The sequence below is a fragment of the Zootoca vivipara genome, chromosome 3 (assembly GCF_965207765.1).
Source record: "Zootoca vivipara chromosome 3, rZooViv2.hap1.1, whole genome shotgun sequence".
Lineage (NCBI taxonomy): Eukaryota > Metazoa > Chordata > Lepidosauria > Squamata > Lacertidae > Zootoca > Zootoca vivipara.
Window position 1 is genome coordinate 74,915,816 of NC_142586.1, and position 26,248 is coordinate 74,942,063.

General features: G+C 39.3%; 1 protein-coding gene across 5 annotated transcripts in view; it reads left to right on the plus strand.

Annotated features, from left to right (window-relative positions):
- The window catches only part of RYR2 (ryanodine receptor 2), a 251,063-nt gene that overhangs the window by 113,325 nt on the left and 111,490 nt on the right, over positions 1–26,248 (plus strand). For 2 of the 5 annotated variants that reach the window (XM_060272866.2, XM_060272867.2), the window contains exons 24-36: positions 536–695; positions 7,808–7,903; positions 12,685–12,832; positions 13,714–13,922; positions 14,965–15,139; positions 16,760–16,968; positions 18,269–18,618; positions 19,746–19,860; positions 21,530–21,690; positions 22,710–22,869; positions 23,091–23,177; positions 23,681–23,907; positions 25,298–26,087. In XM_060272866.2, the coding sequence (XP_060128849.2) occupies positions 536–695; positions 7,808–7,903; positions 12,685–12,832; positions 13,714–13,922; positions 14,965–15,139; positions 16,760–16,968; positions 18,269–18,618; positions 19,746–19,860; positions 21,530–21,690; positions 22,710–22,869; positions 23,091–23,177; positions 23,681–23,907; positions 25,298–26,087 (2,887 nt within the window). Of the gene's footprint in view, positions 1–535; positions 696–7,694; positions 7,904–12,684; positions 12,833–13,713; positions 13,923–14,964; positions 15,140–16,759; positions 16,969–18,268; positions 18,619–19,745; positions 19,861–21,529; positions 21,691–22,709; positions 22,870–23,090; positions 23,178–23,680; positions 23,908–25,297; positions 26,088–26,248 lie in introns of those variants that run through there. The other 3 variants (XM_060272868.2, XM_060272869.2, XM_088666461.1) reach the window with 2 other exon arrangements.

The window sequence follows — 26,248 nt, forward strand, 5'->3', positions numbered from 1 at the left end:
ATCACTACTTCCTGGTTCTTTGTTTAAGAAAGTATATAGTTAATGCCTCACAATCTTAACATTTTTAAGACAGTCTTAAGAAGTGGGCTAATGACAATGGTGGCTTTCAAAGAGATGAATAATACACTTTCCTCAAAATGTTTAAATCTTCTTTCAGGAAAAACTGTGAGGGGGAAAAATCAGACTCTTTTTTTTCATGCTGAAAATGCTTGGCCCCAAACATTCAGCATAACTGTAAACAAAGAGTGCAATCATCTTTTATTACATGGTTGAAATTTTAATATTTTTAATTGGTGATGAAACACTTCACTGTCATACTAGTTACTATAATAATAGTAATAATAGTATACTATAATAATAGTAATAATACTAGCAGCTGTTCAAGTAGCCTACTAAGACCGCATGAGTTGAATATGATTCTGGTTCACAGAACAGCATTTTGCTATAATAAACCTCATGTATGTCACCTTGTTTTGCTGTTTTAAAATGTTGAGAGACAGTGATCTCACTGAAGTATTTTACTCTCATCTAACAGTTATCTATTGTCTAGTGGATACAAGCCTGCTCCTATGGATCTGAGTTGTATCAAACTGACCCCTTCTCAGGAAGCTATGGTTGATAAACTTGCAGAGAATGCTCACAATGTATGGGCAAGAGATCGTATCAGGCAGGGTTGGACATATGGAATCCAGCAGGTAAGTCCCTTGTGGATGCATGAACATTCACTGATAACTGCAGATATTGTGGAACTTAAATGATATTTTGAGGGTGGGTGGTAAAGCAGATGAATATGACTACTGGACTTCGTGCCAATTTCTATTTTCACTAAAGTTGCTTTGGGTTGCCCTGGGAAAGGAAGAATGAGCAACATTTTTTTTATAAAAAAATAAAAGTAAATAAATACATATTTTGATTGTATGTTTGATTTACAGTGCTAAATCTCCCAGAAGTAATAAACACCATAGTTAGTCAAACTACTTTGGAATAACCACTTTGAGAATCAGGATTTGATTTGGGTAGGTGTGGTGGGTTCCTTGGAGACAAGTAAGGGTAGTTTCTAGGGGCTTAGATAACTACTTAAAGAAGGCAAAACTTGTTTTAATATGCCACCTAGAACAAATGGATTCATTTGGAATTCTGTGTCTAAGAAATGCTTTTATTTGTGGCTGGGAATCAGACATGTCATCTGAAGATTTAAGTGGCAGTGATCAGGGGAATTAAAGTTTTGTTTATGTTTCCTTTAAGCCTGAAATACAGTCACTTGATTGATTTGACTTACAGCTTTTAAATTTGAATGAGTTATTCATTCTACCTGTGATGCAGGTAGACCAGTATCTGTACCCATCATGTCTGAAGCTGGGGAGGGATATGATTTAAAGCCTCAAAGGAGAATTGGAAAGGGGTGCTAAATCCTACCAACTCATTCCACTTCTCTGAATCCCACAGCCCATCCCTCCACTTTTTGCTTTTTAAATGAAAATTGAACCTAGAAGATTGCTGCATTGAGGTCTGTTGTTAATATTAAGCAACTTGACAATAAGCTACAACACATAAATACAATTTAAAACCAGAGAGAAAATTCTATTAGAAATTGACATTGTTCTTAAAAAAAAAATTCACCTGAGGACCAGATGGCTTCACTTCCAAGTATTATAAACAATTCAAAGAAACATGGTTACCATATATGGTCCACCTATTTAATGACCTAATGAGAGGATCACTCACCCACAAACATGGTACAACTCCAAGATTATAGCTATCTCAAAAACATTTAAAGACCACCAAAAAGTAGAATCTTTTCAGCCAACCTCTGATTAATCAGGATCGTAAAACATTCACAGAACTCACAGACCTTCAAAACAACAATCCAGATTTACACAATTAAGAATTAATAAACCATTTATATCAAGTGGCAAGACGCAACATAACGAGATACTGGAAAGACCTTTTTGGCACAACACTAGATAATTGGTACAAAACAGTTTGGGAAATAGCCCTCCTTGAGAGATTAACTAATAAACTATGTTACAGGTAGGTAGCCGTGTTGGTCTGCCTTCAAAACAAAATAAAAATAAAATAGAAAAATTCCTTCCAGTAGCACCTTAGAGACCAATTAAGTTTGTCATTGGTATGAGCTTTCGTGTATCTGAAGAAGTGTGCATTCACATGGAAGCTCATACCAAGGACAAACTTAGTTGGTCTCTTAGGTGCTACTAGAAGAAATTTTTCTATTTTATTTTTATTTTGTAATACACTATGGTTGACTTGTAGACAGATAAAAAAATGGCTTTACCGAAATGTGGTTTAATACTGGCATATGGCAGTAATTCAGAAAATGAACAATTCCCCCTCCCCCATCAGCAATTGGCTGAATCTGGTTGATGTAAATGTAAATTGTACATTATTTTCACTTTCAACCCACGTTCATCAGTATGCCAACACTTCATATTGCTTCATTGAGCAAAAATGACAATTACTCAATACTTAATCTAAGCAAAACCACAAGGGCTCCTGATTAGGTGTTTAGCTCTGCAATGCTGAATGCTATCTGTTAGTTCTGTTCTATCCTGTTTCCCCTCTGTTTTTGTTCAATTCACAAACCAAACTTACACATTGACCAAACCAAACTTACACATTAACTACTAATAATGACACTTACGTTATAGATATTATTTCAAATTTATTGTGTTATTTTTGTGATATACAGATGACATGAGAAGGCTTGGTCTATTTAGTTGTACTACTGGTATTTATTATACTATGATGCTTGTTTATAAAGCCCAATAAAAAGCTATTAAAAAAAACTATAGAGAAAATTAAAAATACTAACAATGCAAGATACATAAAATGCCCAGTTCCCAACTGATTACTATGGGGGAGAAGTGGTATTTATGGACCAGGGCTATAATAGCTCAAAGACAACTACCCATATAAACTTACCCCAAATCTCTGGATTGCTTTGATCAGCAGCTTCATGTAGATGTTAAACAGCAAGGGGGATAAGATCAACCCCTTTGGAACCCCCAGTTGAAGACAGTCGAGCAGGATACCCCAAGAATCACACTCTGGGGGTGGCAATCCAAGTAAGCCTGGAATCATTGCGACACCGTATACCACCCAGTCCAAATTCAGACAGCTGCTCCAGAAGAATACCTTGCTTCATGGCATTGAAAGCTGCTAAGAGATCAAGGCGAATCAACAGGGACACACACATACCCCCTTTCCCCCAGTAGAGATATTTGTGCAAGGCAACCAAGGCAGTTTCTGTGGCAAAACCAGGCCTAAACCCCAATCGAAATGGTTCTAGATCAGGCATCCCCAAACTGCGGCCCTCCAGATGTTTTGGCCTACAACTCCCATGATCCCTAGCTAACAAGACCAGTGGTCGGGGAAGATGGGAATCGTAGTCCAAAACATCTGGAGGGCCGAAGTTTGGGGGTGCCTGTTCTAGATAGTTTGGAACTGGATGGTGACCACTTGTTCAAGAACCTTTCCTTGGAAGGAGATATTTACAACTGGGTGATAGTTATTAAAATCTGCTGGGTTCTGGGATGATTTCTTAACCTTACCACTCCATTGAGTTGGGACCTCAGTCTCCAAGGAATGGCACCAGGGTGAGGTGTGTGCATGTGCATTCTATTGGGGGGGGGAATAAAGTATAGTAAATTATTATTGAATAAATATAATTTTCCTTACAAAAAAACTTTTATAGAAATCTGTTGCAAGTGTGATCATTGAGCTATGAATGAACCTTTCCACTGTAAATTAAGCCCCTTAATTCCTCTCACTCTGCACAAGTCACATTTAAACCACAAAGCCTCTAATTAACCAAACCCATGAAACTATGGTTACTACTTTTGGAACAAACTAGTATTTAAATCCAATTTCAAGCCATAGTTTAATATCCCAGCATGTTCCGATGCTGTAAGCATAGTTTCCTTGTTTAGACAAAACAGGAAGCTATTCTTAGTTGAAGACTTCCTGGTTTGTTTGGTCACAGCATGAAGAAAGGAACAAAGAGGCTACATACATAGGCAAAAGTATTGTATATGTATTGAGTTTGGTAAATTGAGATTTAACATCCAAACATTGTCATTGTATGAAGCTACTACACCCAATATACTAAAAAAAATAAGCATCTTCAGTCCTGCCAAAAAGTACAGTAGCATTTCACAGTTGGAAAACTGAGTTCTAATGAATACAACCTTTGTAACTAAATTACCACTATGTTATAGAAAAGTAATTTTCAAAATGTAACAAGCTTTTTGCCGTAACATAATCATAGCTCATCATCATCATTATTTATTTCTAACTGGGATGTAGAGGTTTCTTTTGTTTTTGTTTTTGCAGTGACACAATCATCAGCTTTTTATCTGAGATCCATGCCTTGCATTAAAAGAAGAGTATGTTTTCCCTTTATAGTGTGATGACAACTGCAACAAAACAAATTCACATGCATATTCTCATTTTTATGAAAAATATATTTATAACAGTGAATTACATCCTTCTATCATATTTAAGTTGAGGCTATGTATTTCTAGGTTATTGTTCATCAATTATCTGTATTAAACCTTAGTTTATGATAACTACTTAAGTCACTAGAAATGTCTGTGCCTCAGTCAAGTAATGAAAACTTCAAGCAGCATCAACGTCTGCATGCCCACCTGACGTTAATGCAGATTGATTTTTGAAAGTCCACATACCTTACTCAGTGGGCAGCATTGTGGACAGGCCTCAGGCCCCACAGTTACCCGGCCAAGGGGTTACAGAGTGTTACAGGGAACCAGGCAGAGGGCCTTCTTGGTTGTGGCGCCCGCCCTGTGGAACGCCCTCCTGTCAGATGTCAAGGAAATAAACAACTTTCTGACTTTTAGAAGACATCTGAACGAAAACCCTGTTTAGGGATGTTTTTAATGTTTGATGTTTTATCGTGTTTTTAATATTCAGTTGGGGGCTGCCTAGAGTGGCTGGTGAAACCCAGCCAGATGGGCAGGTATAAATAACATGTTACAGTTGTACCTTGGATCTTGAATGCTTTGGCTCCCGAACTATCGAAACCTGGAAGTGAGTGTTCTGGTTTTTGAACATTCTTTTGGAGGCTGGACGTCTGACGGGGCTTCTGCGGCTTCTGATTAGCTGCAGAAGCTTCCTGAAGCCAATCAGAAGCTGCTCTTTGGTTTCCGAATGTTTTGGAAGTCGAATGGACTTCTGGAATGGATTCCGTTTGACTTCCAAGGTACAACTGCATTATTATTATTATTATTATTATTATTATTATTATTATTATTATTATTTATTATCCACAAGGGGACTTTGAGTCATGGGGCCTTGGCACACAGTTTGCATTGAAGTGGCTGGGTGCATCTTTTGAAGTAAACCAAGATGCACTTTATCTTCCAGAGCCATTAGTTGCTGCATATAAACCAGTTGCTAGAGCTGACTGGCTCCAGATTGTGTATTCATCTTTAAGCATGTTGTGGGAAATTTGCAAATACCTTTTGTTTCCAGACAGGAAGCTACTTGAAGCCTGTGGTCTTCTGCTACCTTTTAGCTGAAAGCTGGAGCTTCAGCAGCTTACACACACACACACACACACACACACACACACACACACACACACACACACACACACACACATATATCCTTTGACATTATTTAATGCTGGAGACGCTGCTTAAATAAAGTCAACTATATGATACAAACACCTTCCCTTCTGTTGGTCTGAGAGCTTTTTCTTTTGCTGCAACTATATGCATTCCTGCATTTCTTGTATTCTTGTAAGCACCTCTCCATTGTATTTCTGTTGCTGTGTTATTGCTGACTATTTTCACCCAATAAACATTTCGACCAATAAAAGTTTGAACACAGTATGTGGTTATATACCACAGCAAGGATTTCATGTAGTAATGATGGAAATAAGTTGGCATTCCACATAGTTCATTCTAGAGTAGGAATGTCCACCATTGAAATTTGGGAACTGATGAGCTCTAGAGTCAAGTTTTCTTGTGATTAAAAAAACACCCAGCAATCTAGATAAAACCCTAAAAACATTTTCCTGGGATTTATTTGCACAATTTTCATCATCCATCAGAAGATACATGGATTCTATAAAGGCTACAAAACTATGGGTGGTGAGTGGGCGGAAATTGGAGTTTCTCTCTTATTCTACAGTTATGAGAAAGTAGGGAGAATAATAGTGTTTGAGCATAATTTTTTTTCTAACCTAGAAACTGTTCTCCTAAAACTAGATACTTAGTAATGAGAGGAACTGTTCTAAATGTGTTTCAATGCAATCCCATTAAGTATCACTTCCCATTATTCAGGAATGACCTAGTCATTCAAAAGAGCCATGGAATGAGTCCTTGTGAGCCCCAGTATAAATTATAATGACTGAACATGGTTGCACAATAGTACTTCAGTAAACAATGCGTTAAGCATCTACCGGTATCAGTATTTTGGTTGATTAATTTACCTTTTCATATTTCATTTCTTATAGACATTTTGATTGAAATTATGAAGGCTGCTGTAGTCTTTACAATAGAGATAAATAAATGGCCACAGTTTTTGTCAAATATCTCTCATATTGCTATTTTTTAGAATTTTTTTGTAACTAGGCCTCCAATCTTAAGCCTACCCCTGAAGCTTCTTAAAATCAGTGGAGCTTAACTTCCAAGTAACATTGCATTCTTGATAGCCACTCATGGCAGATATATGACATGGGGAGTGTGGTAAACTAGCATCACAACTGACTGTTGCATTGAAAAGTTTTAAGCTGTGGAAACTGGAAATGTTTGAGTCGGAGCCCTCTTTAGAGGCTATGCTACTTGCAATAAGCCAGAGCCAAGAGTAGTCTAAACCGGGAGATGTACACAGTGGCTTGGCATGCCCAAGTGGATTGGGGTGTGAGCAGAGAAGATGAGTAGGATAGCCAAGCCAACCCAGGACTGATGGAAGCATGACACATGGACCTGGGCCAGCAAAATTTCAAACAAGCTAGGTCCACGTGTGTTGACCCAGAAAATAAAAAATGGTATTGCGACTCTAATCTTCATTTTTCATAAACACATTGCTTCCCTTTATTTGATATCTGTACTAACGCTTCTGCTTAGCTTCCGTAATGGAGTATATCACTGGTTACATTTGTCATAGCTGGATTTTACTGTGAGATGTTACAGTACAATATGTTGGCTCGAAGTGCTTTGACGCATAGCTCTTTTTCTAGCAAATGAAGAAATCATATTAAGGAACAATCTTTCAATGCATGCAATTTATAGGAAAGATCTTTCGAAAGACACTTAGGGTAGAAATATATGTCACCCTCCTTCTTTGTGCTGTTTAACACAACATGTGATATGATGTGGTATCATTGCAGTGACAGTTGATGAAGTTGAGGAGGGAATTGGTGGTAAACAAATGCATTCTTGCTATGTCGTACATACCATGATTAAACAAGATATTACAGGGAAAAGAGGAAAGAGCCACAGGACAATGGCAGCTCTGTGTCCCTCTCATGATCTAGTTCCACCTTTAATCAATCATGGAAACTACTGTAAGAAGTAAACCCAATCTCACTGAATGATGGACCCAGATGCTTTGCTGAATTTTCTTATTTTCCGTACTGAAAATTAAAGGGATACTGTCAAGTAGTTTATGTCCCTATTATTACTCATTTCTGTTGTTAGAATCTATTCAGGAAATCCCTTATTTTCTTCTATGGAATCCACCACTTCTTCCCAAGGAACCTTTCAAGAGCAATAGCTGCTGTTTATGCATGATTGTACACAGTATTTTTATTCTGCTGCTGCAGAGCCAGCCAGCCAGCCAGCAGAAGGACCACACGTTATTTAGTATGCCCTCTTCACAGAACTGTGCTGACAACATTGATGGCAGGGATCACAAACAAGTAAGTACTGTAAGTAAGGCACAGCTTCTTAAAAGTGCATTGGTTTGCAATGGTAAAAGGTTAGATCCAGTGTTCCCAGTGTTCTGCCCACCAAAAGGACACTCCCAACATCTGCTAATGGAAGGGGGAGAGGTGATTCTTAGTGATACCCACTCCCTCCTGTACCCCTGAAAATCTGCTCCAGTGGCTTGGGGACCCTCCAGAAAATCACAGGAAACATCAAAGGGGAATTCATGAAAACCACCCCTTCCATTAGCAAGAGCCTCTGCTGGATTGAAGGCCCTTGCATTCATGAAAGGACCCCTCTTGTGTATAGAAGGGCACTATTGGATCAAACACAAAATAAATTCTGAACTTAATGAAAATACTTGACAGTGTCCCTTTATAGGAGGGTGTATTGTATTTTAGGTCGTATTTGAGTTAATACAATCTTACAAGATTTAATATAGCATGCATTTATTTAATTAATTACTAATTTCAACAGTACATTTCAAAATCCACCTAAATTCTAAGTTATGAAAACAGTGCATATTATGAAGAGGTAGATTTGTGACTAAGATCCAGTTTGCCTTTAAGAACTAAGCCCCAGGAGTAGACCACTGGATCCTATGTACCTTTCACATTTTCTATCTTTTGTTAAAATGCAGTTGCTGCATTTTACTAGATTTATTTTTATGGCATTGAATCTATGTAAAGAATAGGGGGGGGAAGCAATGACACTTGTTTTTCTTTTCAGTTATTAAGTACATCTCATAATAAGAGAGGACTGATTTCTTACACATTTCAAGTTGTTGTGACTACTCTCTTTATAAGAGGCTGTCATTAAATGTTATAATAAGTTTCTTAGAACTTTACTCATTCAGCACTTCCCATAGAATTCTGAAGTGAAAGGAAGGTTAAATTTTGTAGAAAAGGTACCAGGTGAGCATCTGGAGCAAGGGTGTGTAGCGCACAAACATCCCTAATAGTCTAAAAGTTTTGCTGTGAAATATTAATTTAAATTGAGCGTGTGACCTATTTTTCTAAGATGTATGGTACGTTCTTGCTATACAAGCAACCTGTCCAGACCCTTGCTATCACAGGAGGCTAGCTATAAAGCAAATACCCTTGTGGTAGTTCAATTATATACGGCTTAACATTAAAAAAAATCTCTAAGTGGTGTTTACAGTCTAAAAAAACCCCCCTATCAGTATAGCTTTCATACAAAAACACAGTCTAAAACCAGGAATTTAAAAAACATATAAAATAAAACAGAAACTCAGAATATTCAGTCATATAAAACAGGATCCGGTCTCACAGAACAGTCTTTGCAAGATGTCTGAAGCAACTGATAGCTGCTGCTTCACGTATGGCAGAGGGAAGGGCTTTCCATAGTACAGGGGCAACAGCAGAAAATCTCCATTCTTCAGTCACCACCCTATGATATTTGTAGGGTAAGATGGAGTGCTGAGAGTAGAAATTCCCCAGATGATAAATTGACATAACTGTCCCAAGAATACTGCTAGGTGGAGATGGAGTGAGATCTTTGCATTACTGTTAGGTCTACTGGCTGTTTCTCATGCTTGTATTTGATTATAGGCTTCCAATGTCAGTCTATTGATATATTGGAGTGAACTGTAAACTTGGATTTTCAAAATGTTATTGGGTAGGTGAAAGCTTGATTTTCTCTGGAGGTCAAATGAAACATGAAACATGATTAAGCTACATAATATTCGATAGCATAAGAAGAACACCATCTAGTTTAGAGTTCTGCTGCTCATGCTGGCTGTCCTGGTATCTTTGAGAAGCCAACAAAAACAAAATTTCAAAATAACACATCCAGATTGTAGGCATCTGTTTCATGAGCATGTTCTAAAGCAGTCTTCTCCAACCCTGAATCCCCTACTTTCATTATCTCTAGCCAGCATGGTAAATGGTTGGGGATGATAGGAGTTTTTGTCCTACAATGTGTGGGAACTCAGAGATGGGAAAGACTGTTCTAGATATATAGTTGTAAACTGATGCCATTAAACAACCAAACTGCATCCAATTCTGTAAGTCAGGTAGTCATGTCTCCCTTCACTCCCGCTGGAACATCCCTTCTGATATAATTCCATGTTTTGTGATGGTGTGACAGTATTGGTGCAGACACTATTTATTTCACCAACAATTCTTAATAAATTATTTGTTATTAAACTCCTTCCTTAGAAGGAAAAATTTCTATTTTGTTAATTTGTTCAATCTCTTAACCAAAACTTTCACTTCAAGTTTTGTTCAGTACATACAGTGCTGCAGTTAAAATAATAATAATAACAATTTTCACTTCGTTATACTTCTAAGATCTAGTAAAAGGGTAAGTCAGTGAGCAAAAATATGGTATTAGAATAAGTTAAAAATAAATCATGCACAATGGACAAAATATGAATGATGATACCGGTAGGACTTTGTCCCCTACAAAGGTTAAGTCTAGAGGTGTAATTTTATAGTCTTCCAGTTATTTCAGTTGCTCAGGATTGGTGCTATACAAAAGAAGACCTTCATCAATCTTCAGGTATCTGAAAAGTGCTATGGAATTAAATAGCAATGAGTTCTATCCCCACCCCATTTTCCTCTTCTTACGAACTATCAAAGATGGCTGTCAATAACAAATATCAGTGTCAGAAATCATGGATGGGTGTGGTAGCATTGGTTACATTTTATCTTGTGGTGTTATGATGTGGATGGTTATTTCATCCACATCATAACACCACAGTCCATCAAAGCAGATTTGCATGCGCAACTGATACAGATGTTCATTTTGGTGCTTGATACAGTATGCATCACAATGCTCTCATGTTGAACTTCATAGTCACATTTAATGCAAATGGGAATGTCCATCTTCCTCTGTGCTCGCACAACAAAGAGTGACTATTCTAGAATTGGATTCACCATGAAATGAGAGATTCTGGCTAGCTGGTAAAAATACATCTTGTTCCATCTGCTGTAGCACATGGCACAATGGCTGATTGCTCATGGCGATAGAGCTTCTTTTGAGAATCCATGGCTTTGGTTGTTTCCATTTTGGGCTGGGTCGCAGCTTCTCGTACTTTGCCATAGTGAACCTCATTCTACCTTCTCCAACTATAGTGAAGACAAACCAAAATAGATGCATTACTAGGTTCACTATTGTCCACCAAAGGAAATACGGTAGATGTTGCATGGCAATGTAGACTCGCTATACCCTTTGAAGGTCCCTGGGAAACAAAGAATGAAAGATTGTTCTTGTTGCCATCCGTCTGTCTTGAGAGACAATGGAGTACGCCTCTGAGGGTGAAGCAAACCTCACGGTATCATGTTTATTGGAAAAGCTATTTATAGGGCTTAGAGTGAATCTTGTTAACCATAGGTTGCATGGTTTTATTACAAGGATCACCAACCCAGTGGTGCCTGTGGGCAGGTTGATGGTCCTCGTGCATTTTTTTGGGATGAAAAAGATGTAGCAGGCACTTCCTTCACCTTTGGAGGTGCTTTTCTTAATGTTTGGGTGTTTGTGTAATTGAGAGATCCACTTGGGCAGAGAGAGGAGGATATATGTATGTGGTGTGTGTGTGTGTGTGTGTGTGTGTGTGTGAGATAGAGAGAGAGAGAGAGAGAGAGAGAGAGAGAGAGAGAGAGGTATGCAGCCTGTATGTTTAATCTGTATGAGAGAGGGAGAGATGGTTATGTGACTCTGTACATGTTAAGTGTGTGTGTGTGTGTGTGTGTGTGTGTGTGTGTATTTGTATATTTTTTCCTGGTACTGGGGAACAGTTAACAGCATTTTTGTGTGGGGTTTTGTGTGTGCAGGGGAATCAGTCTCCACAATCAGAACCAGCAGAACACAATTGACAGCAAACATGAAGTTATTGGGGTGGGGGAACAGCAATAACTCTACACTAATTTGGTTTTATGCCATGCCTCCCATGGCAGCCATCTTGTGTTATGCCATGCTTCCATGGTAACTATTTTGTGACTGGCAACCCCAGCACCTTCTCATACTCTGAAATGTGCTCACTGATCCAGAAAGGTTGTTGACCTCTGTTCTAATACATATACTAAAAGGATATTTTCTCATGGATAAATGCCTTTTAGTGAAATGAACCCTTTCTGAGTAAATGGGAACATTAACTTATTTTGATAACTTTCATACATGTCAGGTTGCCTAACACATAGCATGGTTTCTCTGCTTTGGCAATACCATACAAACAGTAAATCCAAGTCATGATGGTTCTGGTGCTTTGCTTTTTGCCTTGGAAAATAGCTCAGCTACTGCTATATTATGCAAGGACTGCTTATCCTGAAACAGTTTTTGTAACGTCATTCAGATATCATAGTACAAAATAGGGCAAATAATCCCCCCCCCCAAATACAAGTAGCTCAATCTTTTCCCAGGTGTGCATATTTTGAAGATGAAAACTGTGGTATGTTTGTACAGACACCTCTTCTGCCTGGTGGCATACACAGATATATTGTGTTCAGATATCTGAACCAAAGTATGAAAGCTGATTCAAAAGAAGCACACACACACACACACACACACACACATATATGCACATACAACCAATTTTGTGTGTGTTTGTAGCTAAATAAGTAGTACACTTATATACTTGTGATTTTTACAGAATTAGCCCATTTTTAAGTACAATATTCATTGTACCAATTAATTGCTCTTTGTCTAAGCATCAGATATTTTGGTTCAGTCCTGATCTTCTAATACACTACACACACACATGTATATATGCTAAAACTTGACTTTGTAATTAATTGATTTTATCTTTCTTCAGGATGTGAAGAACCGTCGAAACCCCCGACTTGTGCCCTATGCCCTTCTTGATGATCGCACCAAGAAATCAAACAAAGACAGTCTCCGGGAAGCAGTTCGTACCCTCATTGGCTATGGTTATAACCTTGAGGCTCCTGATCAAGACCATGGTATTGAAATTCTGCTTTTTCTAAAGAAGCGCACGGGACCAATAATACAAGTGCTTTCATCATAACTATGCAACTTTTATAATTTTCTCTCTCCAAATTCTTAAGGTGTGCTACATACTAACAGAATTTAGGAATGCCCCGTGGAAGCTGGGTATGGTTAAGAATGTTAGATTGCGATCCTAACCATGTCAACTCAGACATATGTCCTACTGAAATTCTTTGGGCCTTAGTGGGGTTAGGATTGCATGTCACATCTCAAGTCAGTCATGATTCCTTGATTTTGACAATTTTCTTACCGTGCTGGAAGTTGTTTCCAATTCAGTTAGAATGGTATCTTAGTTCTTAAAGGAAATCATCCTAATGAGTAAATAAAAGGGAAAATTGTAAACATTATTTCTTATTTATGTTCTCATCCCCCCCCCCATTAGCTCCTGTAGTTGGCATTAATAACTATCTCAAATCTGGTTTTCATTTTGTTTTCTAGTACTATATCCTCTGCTTAAACAAGATTTCTTATTACACAACATTTTTCAAGTGAGGTGTTATAAGTTGCTCATCTATGACAAAATAAAAAAATTCCTTCCAGCAGCATCTATGACAGCCATCCTCCAGATGTTTTGTACTACAATTTTCATATGCTGCAGCAAGCATTGATGTGCTGTCAGGAATGGATGATTAGGTCCAAAACATATTTCACTATCAGAAGTTTATACTGCAATCCTATGCTTGTTTACTCTAAACGAAGACCTTTTGTGTTCAATGAAAGTTGCTCCTGGGTAACTGGGCAAAGCTGGGACCTCCACAATGATGAAGCTCCTTCAACCGGCTGCTTTCGTATTTTCAACAATAAATAAATGTTTATTATATTTTAATTTTTGCAGCTGCAAGACCAGATGTATTCTGTGGTATGATGGAAAGGTTTAGGATCTTCCGCACAGAGAAGACATATGCAGTGAAAACAGGAAAGTGGTATTTTGAGTTTGAAGTAGTGACCGCAGGAGACATGAGGGTTGGTTGGGCCAAGCCAGGTTGTCAACCGGATCAAGAGCTTGGATCAGATGAACAAGCATTTGTTTTTGATGGATTCAAGGTACTTATTCATTCATCCATCTCTGGGTTGAGTTTAGACTTGCGTGTTCTATTTTGTTTTGTACTAGAATGTCAAAGTCCAGGAGTTAGAGTCTGGTCATGTTGCAAAATAGTGACTTGAGGAAGGAGTCAACTGCCGGCTCAGAAATGGAGCCAGCTGCCTACTGCAACCCACAATCTGTACCTTGGGACAGTAATATGTGTATACAGTATATATGAGTGCCATTCTTAATGGGAGTTATTTCTAAAGCACATTTCCCCCCTCTCCCCAATCAAGGCTGTTCTGTACTGTATACCTAAGCACTTTCTACCTATGTACTGGGTGGGTGAGGATCAGCTCTGGAGAACAAAGAGGAGGGAATGGGGACCTTCTTTACCATCCCTCCTCTTCTGAAATATTCCTCTATAGTCCCTGCAAGGTAGAAGGGGACTATCATTAGGGCATGTTTTCTGCAACTCTACTCCCCTCTGATATTTAAGCTGTCAGGGTTGAGCAGGTCAGTGGTCTCTCTCCCTCTGCTCACTGTTGTTCTCTCCCCCGTCCCCAACTGACACACTTTCCATGCTTCAGCTGCTCCTGTCTCAGTCATGTTGCAGTGCATCCTCAACCACTTACATGAATTCTCTGGTGCAGGGTTCCAGCCAGCCAACATCCAGAATACTATCACACTAATAAATGACAATTCGCAAAAAAGCAAAAAAAGCAAAGCAAAGCAAATCAGATGTCTCACAATGAACTTAAAATTATTTAAATGAAATAAATATTCTTTGGATTCTGTTTCTGTTGTTTGTGTTGAAATGACAATATGCCCTACAAATCTTTTGATGTGTTTAACACTAATCCTGTTAACCTTTCACAATACTAATTGTAGGATTTGCAGTCCAACAGTTGCTTGCAACTACGGTACTTGCAGAATGCCATATGACAGTAGTCATTGTAGTGCCATGTTCATTTATCTTAGGGGATGCTTATTAGTCATACACTGGAGGCACAGTCCTCATAATTGTCTTTCATCCAAATCATGAAATCCTTTATTATCCAGGCTCAACGGTGGCACCAGGGAAATGAGCATTTTGGACGTTCTTGGCTGACAGGGGATATTGTAGGCTGTATGGTTGACTTGAATGAGCGCACCGTGATGTTCACTCTGAATGGAGAAATCCTTCTTGATGACTCAGGTTCCGAGCTTGCATTCAAGGACTTTGAGGTTGGTGATGGTAAGTTCTTTTTTTCTCTTAATAAAGTTTTTATTTATTTTTATAGTACATAAGGGGCATTTTGAGAAAACAATTGTTCTAGCAATAAACAACACACAACTTGCTGGTGATAGTAAGTTCTTAAACTATTTTATGCTGCTAACTGGCTTTGGTGGCAAGTCTTCCCTTACTGTTATAGGAAAAAAAGTATTTTAACATGTCATCCACATGACCTAATTATGTATCTTAATGAAAATAGACACCTGGGCAGCTCCACAAAAAACACCTCTGTAAGTAAATAAATATAAAATGTTGTCCAGCAGTGTTTGTCACCCACATGGCCGTGAAAAATGTTGCTACTGTATTTTACATCAATGAATGGGGTGGAACGAAGTCTGGGACTGTCTTGAACACAGACCTTGACTGAACACAATCATTTGCATGACTTTGGAACTAAGCTATGGAATGACTAAGCTCCCCCTCGCAGGAGGGACCTTTGCATTCTACTAGAGCTGCTGCTTCCTCTTTGTCCTTTATTAGGGGACAGCCTGTGTTGGAGATTTGCCAGGTTTCTGTCTGAGTTGAGTTGCATAAATTACTGTTCTTGAGACAGACCTGACAGCAGTCTACATGCTTATTTTGGCCCTAACTATATTCATAGCCACATGTAGTTGCTGTAGTTCAGGGTCTAAGAGGAATTTTCCTCTCCACGTCTTAAATTTCTTGTTCTAAGCTTAAAGATACAGGTAGGTAGCCATGTTGGTCTGATGTAGTCGAAACAAAAAATAAAAAATAAATCCTTCCAGTAGCACCTTAGAGACCAACTAAGTTTGTCATAGGTATGGGCTTTCGTGTGCATGCGCGCTTCTTCAGATACACTGAAACAGAAGTCACCAGACCCTTATGTATAGTCAGAGGGTGGGGGAGTGGTATTACTCAGAAGGGTGGTGGGAATGGGTGATTTTGGGATGGATGGGAAGCTCCTCCCCCAGTTGAAGTCAGAAGTGGGCTCTGCCTTCCACCTGGAGGAGGTGATTTCCCCTCTTAAGAAGGGAAACATGGTAAGTTAAAATTGCTTCCCCACCCTACTGACAATGTTTTATCCCAATGGCAACAATTTACACAAGTGCAGCTGGGGGCTTGTTCCTAGCTACATTTATTATTATTCCAAATCTAAACATCGAAAGGGAATTTGAAAGTCTTAAAAGAAGACATTCAAGATATATGGATGTGGGAAGAAGTTTTATTTTATACTCCACCTTTTGATCAACTGATTCCCAAGGCAATTTACATTAAATTATAAAAATACAACAGAGGGGCAGTATTTTTACAACATTTAGCGGAGCCAGGACTCTATTTAGATGTGGCAATGAACATTTGACACCATTGATTTACTTTGCTGAGACATCTGTTTCCAGGAATGATATTATATATGGCTAATTTGCCCGTTTCAATATAGGGAGTTCCACATTACTGAATTTATATATTTTTGCATGCATTTTCCTATCCAGATAAAATTATGATATTATATATTTCAGAGACTTCTTCTTTTGGCTTGTGGGGGGAGGGATGAATAAATAAAACAATTTTTTGAATATTTATGATTCATGAATTGCATCTGTTTTTGCTTTGTTTTGGCAGGCTTTATACCTGCATGTAGCCTGGGATTATCACAAGTGGGCAGAATGAACTTTGGCAAAGAAGTGAGCACCTTGAAATATTTCACTATTTGTGGTTTACAAGAAGGCTACGAACCATTTGCGGTGAATACAAACAGGGACATCACCATATGGCTGAGCAAGAGACTACCTCAGTTTCTCCCAGTACCACCAAATCATGAACATATTGAGGTTTGATATATCTTCAGTTCATTTTGTGGGAGTGGGAAGAGAGTTGATATAGAATTCCATCTTGCACTCACTAATCACGGAGTTAGCTCAGTGGGGACTAACTTTTGTGTAGGGCTGAACGAAGTTAGAAATGTCCATTTTGGCATTTATTCATCCTAGCCTGTGCTGATTCCATTCCTCTGCAGTAATTAATTCTGTAAAGCTTGCAGATTTTTTAATAAAAAAATTCTATGAATACAGTAAATGCACATTGCATTCACTTCAGCGAATTCCGTTCCTGAACACTGAATGAGCAGCTGGAAAGTATCTCCTCAGAGCAGAATTCTCCTACATCCCTGTTTCTGAATAAACCTGCATATGGTTGCAATGTTTCTTGGTGGAATTCAGTATGCGAAGTTCTCTTCTCAGTGAGTGCAGAAGGCATCTTTGCATAGGTGCAATCCCCAAGTTTATTTTACTGCAAACTGTTGATGCCACTGCAGGGTTGCAAGCCTTCAGTGGCAAGCCCCATTGTGCCATCCTTCCAGGTTTAAAGGGGTAGTGCAGATAGCCCCTCTCCAGTACATAAAGCAACAATTGTGGTATTAAATTAGACACCCCCATGCCATTTAGATATCACTCAGTACTTTGATGTGCTTTGTTTTACTTTCTTTCAGATGTTGCTGGGCTACAACTCTCCTCATCCCTTACCGCTAGTCCTGCTAACTAGGGATGATGGGAGTTGTAGTCCAACAACACTTGGGGACCTAAGGTTGAAAAAGACTGATCTAGATTATGAAATTGGGAAATCCGTGTGGGATCTGTCCCCTAAAGCATTGTGGGGTTAAGGCAAAGCAGCAGTGGGGGAACTCTGGTCTATGGGCATAATTAGACCCACAGGATTGTCCATTTGGCCCAAGAGGCAGTTTCAGCCAAGCCACACCCAACTGCCCTACACATATATGATGTAGTATATGATGTCTGGTGTAAGGCAGGTAAAGATGCAGCTGGGCTGAAAGGATGTCAAGTTTTCATTTTTAAAACCAAGACTTGACTGCTGTATTTTTAACCTAAATATTAGATTACTAAAGTGGTTTTTGCCACTGTTGGAGGGTTAAATTTTTAATTGTGCTGTTGATGCTCTAATGGGCAGCTTGTACTAATAGTAATCGTACCTTGCTAACGTGTTATAAATGCATCAGTGATGTTCATATTAATATTTTAATATTTAAATGCTATTAAAAACCTTTGAATGCAAGTAAATGCGCATTCAATTTTACATTTTTCATTAATTTTACATTTTAGTTTTTGCCTTTGGTAGGTTACAAGAATAGATGGTACTGCGGACAGCTCCCCATGCTTGAAGGTCACACAGAAGTCCTTTGGGTCTCAGAATAGTAAAACAGAAATCATGTTCTATCGGCTCAGCATGCCTATTGAGTGTGCAGAAGTATTCTCTAAAATGCCTGGAGGAGGAGTGCCCAGTTCCGGGAGCCGCCTTGGACCAAAGAATGACTTGGATGATTATGATGCGGATTCTGACTTTGAAGTTCTTATGAAGACTGCTCATGGTCACCTTGTACCTGATCGTATAGAAAAAGAAGCTGTAAAATCAGAGTTCAATAACCATAAAGACTACACTCAAGAGAAACCTTCACGCCTCAAGCAAAGGTCAAGTGGTTTGATCTCTTTGTGGTATTTTAAGCACACTGTTTACTTTCAAGGGCATGCAAATTTCCTGCTTACTGTTGTCCTCTGGGAATTGTCTCTGCATAATAGAATCAGTGCCTGTTGCTGCTGGATAATTCAAATATTGTTTCTGGGTTGTTTCTCAAATCCAGCATCCCTTTCTTTGTCAGGATCACCCAACCCCCCCTTTCTCTTTTAGGATCACCCCGCCCTGCCCCCCCTCTATTTCAGGATTGCCCATTCTGAAATACAACACTCCCTCCTCCTTTCTCTCTCAGGATCACTCCCAGCCACTTAACTACCGTATTTCTTTTCTCTTTTTTTACACATGTGATCCCTCTCCCAGCACTCCAAGCGATTCACACAAATGCACATTAGTCTTTCTGTCTCCTCCCCATCATTCTGCCCCTGGTCACTTCACTGTCTTCTCCATCTCAGTTTCTCCCCCACTCGTCCCCCCCCCCAGTTGCTCGCTACCTGCCCCCCACCCAGTTGTTCCTCAACATCCTTAACCTCCACCCATAACTGATCTGGGAGGGCAACAGTGGTGCTTCTGCATAAGTGCCATGGGTTCCCATCATAAGGCTTCACCAATTTTAGGTGTGTGCCAGGTAATGGGTGTAGACAACTGGATGGGACGGAAGCGTGCGTGCGGGGGGGGGGGGGCAGAAAAGCAAGAGCTTTCTGTGGCTCGGGGCATGGCTTGATTGTTAGACTTCTATCCAATTGAAGACTTCTGTCCAAAACTGCAACACTTTCTTTCTTTTTAAGGTGAGCAAATTGTGCTCAGCCAACCCTACCCCCCATGCCATTATTCATTTTAATAATATGTTCTTCACAAATCTCTAGGATCATGTGTGCCTTAATTACTCAAACAGGTATGTTATCTTGCAGATTTATGAAGGACGTATTATTAAACTGAATAATGGGGAGTTTGGTTAAGCACTGTTCGTGTGCCTTTAAATATATATATTTCATATTCTAGTTTTGATAAATTCATAAACAGATGTTATCAAATGGAGTGCTTAATATTATGTTTATCCAACCATTGTATACAGAAATTATAAAATGGTTATTCATTCTCTCTCAAATATTTTGATATATTACAGATTTATGCTGAGAAGGACGAAGCCAGACTACAGCTCAAGCCACTCTGCGAGGCTCACTGAAGATGTCCTAGCAGATGAAAGAGATGATTATGATTACTTAATGCAAACATCTACAGTATGGCAACTTAGTGTTACTAGTTGTACTGTGCAGAGAATTTCCACCCCCCCATTATGATAGTACATAAACAGCTTGAAGTTATCATAGGCACCATTCTTTAATTTTATAGATGATTGTAAACTGCTTATCCATGAAATGCAGCTACTGAATTATAAATTATAACCTTGTTTATTATTATTAGCTTATCATTGCTATATTGTGTTGACTATAAGGCTGAACCCAAATGTACTGGTGTTCAATTTTCATTCGATGTGTAGACTTTCAAAGCTGGTTGTTTCCCCACCTTCAGTAGAGTTACCACTTAGCATGGAGGGATGAGGAAGGCGGAAGGATGTAATATTGTTTAGCCATGTCACCTCTTGCAAGCCCTTATACTCCAGGCATCCCCAAACTGCGGCCCTCCAGATGTTTTGGCCTACAACTCCCATGATCCCTAGCTACCAGTAACAGGACCAGTGGTCAAGGATGATGGGAATTGTAGTCCAAAACATCTGGAGGGCCGAAGTTTGGGGATGCCTGCCTTACTCAATCACTAGTTGGTGTGACTCAACACCAATCTGCTGATGACTTTAGATTCAGAGCCAATCTAGGCAATGATTGTGCTTTCTTCTTACCCTACTTGATGTTCTACGATTGTCCTTCATTTGTTAGATGATAGCCAATAGCTAAACTGGGAAGCAGTTTAATTGAGCCCCTGATTGAGAACTGATCCCAAGGGCTATGTTTCCCTTTTGGCCCAGAATATGCTTGCTATTATAATGTTGATAACCAGCTAACTCTAGTTTTTAGGCACTGAACAGCACCACAACCAAGGGTTGAGCTCCCTGATGGACCCAGTGAGATGCCCTTAAGCAGTCTTAGAAGTAGGGGCTCATAGCTATCCACATTCCCAGGTTGGTGATGGTAAGCAGAGAGAGTGGCTTATACTATCAGCTGTCTTAAAGCAGCCTTCTTTCCTTCCCCACCAGTTGGCCTAGCAGGATGCTGCTGCTATCAGTAGCATTCGGCTGCCCATGCAACACCAAAAGGTCTAGAAGCTGCAGTCAATAAATTTGAGGCCTTTTAAAATCAAATCTGGTGTGGGTTTCCATCCTTATCTCCTCCTCAAGTTCCCTCCCTAATATACACACAGATTTTTTTGTTAAGTACAATGCTTATCTTACCAAATTATCAGTGTTAATTTCAAAGCAGTTTTGTACAGATGCTTTTACTATAGTAATTGTCAATAGCTTTTATAATGCTTTCATCACCATATTCGCCAATGGTGTCTATAAATAACACAATATGGATATTTAACGTCAATCTACTATCACATAGCAACTATACTGAAGTTATTTAATGGTGTATTTTCGCAGTTGAAGCACATTGGCCAGTGCTACCAGTAATATCCCATGCAGGACATGAAATTAGTTTATATTAGAAAAAACATTGCAGGACCATGCCATTCAACCAATTTACAAAGATGAGTGTTTAAAAAAATTGTACTGACCAGTAGGTCAAAGAAGGGGCTGTTTGGGGACAAAACGAAATTGAAAAAACAATAAAAACAAAAGATAAGCTTTGTCTCATTACTAATTATGAGTCAGCGATGGATTTTTATGCAAGAAGGAAGTTCTCGCTCAAAACGGAGAATTAATATTTGGGGTCTTTTTAAATTTCTTGACAGTATTATTATTCTGTGCGTATCTTTCCTGGACAAGAACCTGCTAATGTCTGGGTGGGCTGGATTACATCTGACTTCCATCAGTATGACACAAGCTTTGATTTGGATAGAGTCCGTACTGTTACCGTAACCCTAGGAGATGAAAAAGGGAAAGTTCATGAGAGGTTGGTTTTGTTTCTCTTTAGATCGGAATTGTGCATCATAGTGATTAAATTATAAGTCTAAGGATGCTGTGTTGATTCGTAATGTTTCTATTTTTGTTTGTGTGTTTCAAAATTATATATAATCACTTGCCAAATATATAACCCTTTAAAAAATGCATTGTGTTGCCCTTTTGTCTAGTTTATTCCTGAGGAAGATATGAAGACATGTATTTTATTTCATTTCCGTAAAGAGCTTTGTGAAGCTTTATGTTTTTAATTTTCTTCAATCCAATGCAAACTGTGATCTAAATACACTTAGTAGACTTTGGAACGTAAATTGCAGAACCCTTTCTCTATGTAGTGAAAAATACTGACTGCTGTTTCTGTAGTTAAATAACATTAAATGTACTGTAGCTCTGTGCTATTATTCCACATTTATTGAGAGCAGTTCAGTTTGAATGATCATTTCAGGCTTCATAAAAGCTGGGAACAAACATTGGGATCAGTCATTCATCCCTTCCCCTTCCCCTGATGTGCTGCGTCAGCCCTTCATTTCTGACTTAGGCTAAGCCAGAGATCCGCATTATGTCTGAACAGGGAGCTCTAGCTTAATATTAATTAACAAGCCTAGATAATATCTGGGTTTATTATGCTATCTACTGGCTGACATTAAGCTAGAGCTCCCCACTTTCGACATAACAGGGAAATTTGGTTTCATACCAGCAAGAAATGAAGCGCACAAGTGGCACACAGGGAGAGAGAGGAGTCCTTGGCCTCAGCAGGGCTTCCCAGCTCCATTAATCATGGTTTATGAAGCCTGAAATTATGATCTGAACTAGGACATTGGATGCAACCCCCCTGAAAGTTAAGGGTGTGTGGATTCCTAATTATTCTAGTCGGACATACATAGTTAGAATAATGTAACCCCTATGCATGCGGGTGCCCATGTGTACACTGGAGCCCCGATGGAGTTTGAGATCTTGGTTTGCAACATTCAGCTTCCACTGTATCTCATATGCTGTTCATCTTTTGAAATACAGCATCAAACGCAGCAACTGCTATATGGTATGCGCTGGGGAGAGCATGAGTCCCGGGCAAGGACGCAATAACAATGGGCTCGAGATTGGCTGTTCAGTTGATGCTGCAACTGGTGTCCTGTCCTTCACAGCTAATGGCAAAGAGATAAGCACCTATTATCAGGTAATTCTTCTTAGGTTGCCATTTGTTCAAGAACAGACAACTAGACTTATTTAATAATAATAATAATAATAATAATAATAATAATAATAATAATAATAATAATAATATGGAGTATTCATGGAAAATAAATTGCCATTCCCAGAAATTTCATCTTCAGCTATGTTTGTTTCATGCACTCAACATCTTGAATTATAATGTATTTCTGTTTGTTCATGATTTAGGTTGAACCAAGCACTAAATTATTTCCTGCAGTATTTGCACAAGCCACAAGCCCCAATGTTTTCCAATTTGAATTGGGAAGAATTAAGGTAATTTTAAAAGCATTTGTTCCTGTGCTGTATTGTTGAATTTAGAACGTTTGTAATATTGGGGTTTTTATTTGACTTCATAAACCTTCGAAACAGTATCACATAGAGTTGAGAGGTCTCTCCCCCTACTTATTCACAGAAGCCTAAAATTGCTACATGGAGGAGGGGCGTTGTTTTTCCAGTTCCTTTTCAATCATTAGGTACCTTTATGCCGAAACCTTGACTTTTCTGGAGGATGCTACTAAGATACCGTGTATTCAATAGTCTTTCCATAATAAGATAAAAACAAAAACATGGGACCCATGAATGTTGTCAGTCTTCACATGAAAGCCCTTTTTGCTCTGTGTCATCCTCCCAGGAAACTAAGCGAACCACAAGCCTTTTGCGTACAGTCAGAAGGTTGGGGTGGGGGGAGGCTGTAGACTCGTCATGCATAATGTTTGCTTTGTACTTTGCCATCTGCTGGAGTCTTAATTTTTGCAACTCTACCTTGCTCTTTCCAGAATGTAATGCCATTGTCAGCTGGCCTGTTCAAAAGTGAGCACAAAAACCCAGTCCCCCAGTGCCCTCCCCGTCTGCATGTTCAGTTTCTGACACATGTGCTTTGGAGTAGAGTACCAAACCACTTTCTGAAAGTTGACATATCACGGATCAGTGAACGTCAAGGCTGGTCAGTACAGTGCCTGGAGCCTTTGCAGTTCATGTCACTTCACATCCCAGAGGAAAACAGGTATTCCTTCTTTGCATTTATAAATTAAGGTGGGATATGATGGTAACATTCATGCAATGACAAATCATATTTCCTGAGAGTTTTATGTTTCTGTATTTTATTAATTTTGAGATGTATCCAGTGGTGCATCTCCACTGACCAAGGATCTTTGATCTAGTGAAGACTTGCATGAATAGAACAGGGAGAGAGGTGATATTTGCTGATTTACAGCATCACTGTATCACCCGCATCCTCATGCTGTCCCAAAGCATCTCCCAACCTTCTTGACCAGATATGGTGGGTTATGGAGTGCAGGAGGTTATGGGAGGGAGAATCAGTGAAAATTGCCTTTCTCCCTGTTCTGCTGTTGAAAGCCTCCAGTGGATCAAAGTGTCTTCCATTAATGGATGGACATAATTAGACACAACCCTTTGAAGTTTTCCCGTTTCAATCAAAATATTCTGAATAATACACTCCCCACTGCACCTCATAAATACACACACAGCCATATGGGCCATAGTCCTCAGGCTAATGAATGGGACCAGAATACTCTGAAGTCCCAGAGCAACAGGAATTTGGAGCAGTGTGGTCCTTCTGGCAGGGAGAGTGAGGGAAAGCTCCTTGCAATTGCTCCTCCTCTGCTTGATGGGATAGGAGCAGGTTAGCTTTCCCCTTGCTGTGATGGTCTTCCCGAGGAACAGGGGCATAACATCCTAGTATCATTTAAATCGGGCTGACTAGCCTGCAGACCACATTGGGTGCCTTAAATTTTTAATATGGTGTTCTTCCTCCTCACTGTGATTTCTAGTCATTGCTAGTCACTTGGTGGGTGGATCCAAAACAGCCAGCAGCTTTCACCCCCACAACTCATTAGGAGCAGCACCATGTTCTGTCACTTCCTTAGGACAAGCACTTCTGCAGTCCTTCGGAAGCCTTTGTTTAGCTTCAGCTGCTGTCACAATCAACTGGCAGAGCTTGAATCTTGTCCATCAGCATTCTGAGCCAAGTGGAGAGTTATCTAAGGGAGCCAGCCAAAGGGAGCAGCAACTTCAAAACACCATAATTGGAGGAGGGAATGAAGTTGATCCCCATTGTTTCATTGGTCATATAGATATGTTGAGCAGCATGATGGGGACCCCCTTATTACTGTTCATTGTGCACCACTCTGAAAATCTTTTTTTGGCTGAAGATCAGGGTAAAAAATACATACTGTACTTAATTTTGTTGCAGCTCCTACTTAATACAAGTAGGAGCTGCAACAAAAATATGTAAGTATCTCTAACAATAGTATATTGTCATTTCACTTAAGCAACAATTTTCATACTCATGCTGGTTGACATGTTCTCAGTGAAAAAATAATATTTCACTTTTCCTAGATAGTGAAGTTATTATTAAACTTTCTTTTCCACAGGTCTATAGACATTTTAGAATTGTCAGAACAAGAAGAATTGTTGAAATTCCACTACCATACTCTCAGACTGTACTCAGCTGTTTGTGCTCTTGGGAATAATCGAGTAGCGCATGCCATGTGCAGCCATGTGGATGAGTCTCAGCTTCTTTATGCAATTGAGAACAAGTATATGCCGGGCTTGTTACGTGCTGGCTATTATGACCTTCTAATTGACATTCACCTTAATACTTACGCTACTGCAAGGCTGATGATGAACAATGAATTTATTGTTCCCATGACAGATGAGACTAAGAGCATTACTCTGTTCCCTGATGAAAACAAAAAGCATGGCCTACCTGGCATAGGACTCAGCACTTCCCTACGGCCCAGAATGCAGTTTTCCTCTCCCAGTTTTGTAAGAATCAACAATGAGTGTTATCAGTACAGTCCTGAATTTCCTCTGGAAATATTGAAGACTAAAACCATAGAGATGCTGACGGAGGCAGTTCAAGAGGGCAGCCTCCATGTCAGAGATCCAGTAGGTGGGACTACAGAGTTTCTCTTTGTTCCTTTGATCAAGCTTTTTTACACTCTTCTCATAATGGGGATCTTCCATAATGGAGACCTGAAGCATATCTTGCAGCTGATTGAACCTAGTGTTTTTAAGGAAGACGCAGTCCATGAGGATGAGACTCGAGTAATAGCAAAAAAAGAATTAATTGCCGATGGCCTAAATTTGGAGACAGGAGGAGAGAAGGTCCCAGAAGAAGGACTCCTTCAAATGAAACTTCCTGAGCCAGTGAAATTGCAGGTAATCATCAAATAATCAATCGTATAACATCTCCTTTTCTTTCACCCATCCATATTTCTCTATCCTCCATCCAGGCAAGCAAGAGGTATTATCACTTCAAGGGCATCTACCATTCAGGCAAAGGCACTGGTAAGAGGTGTGGCCTGAGGATAGTCCAGAGG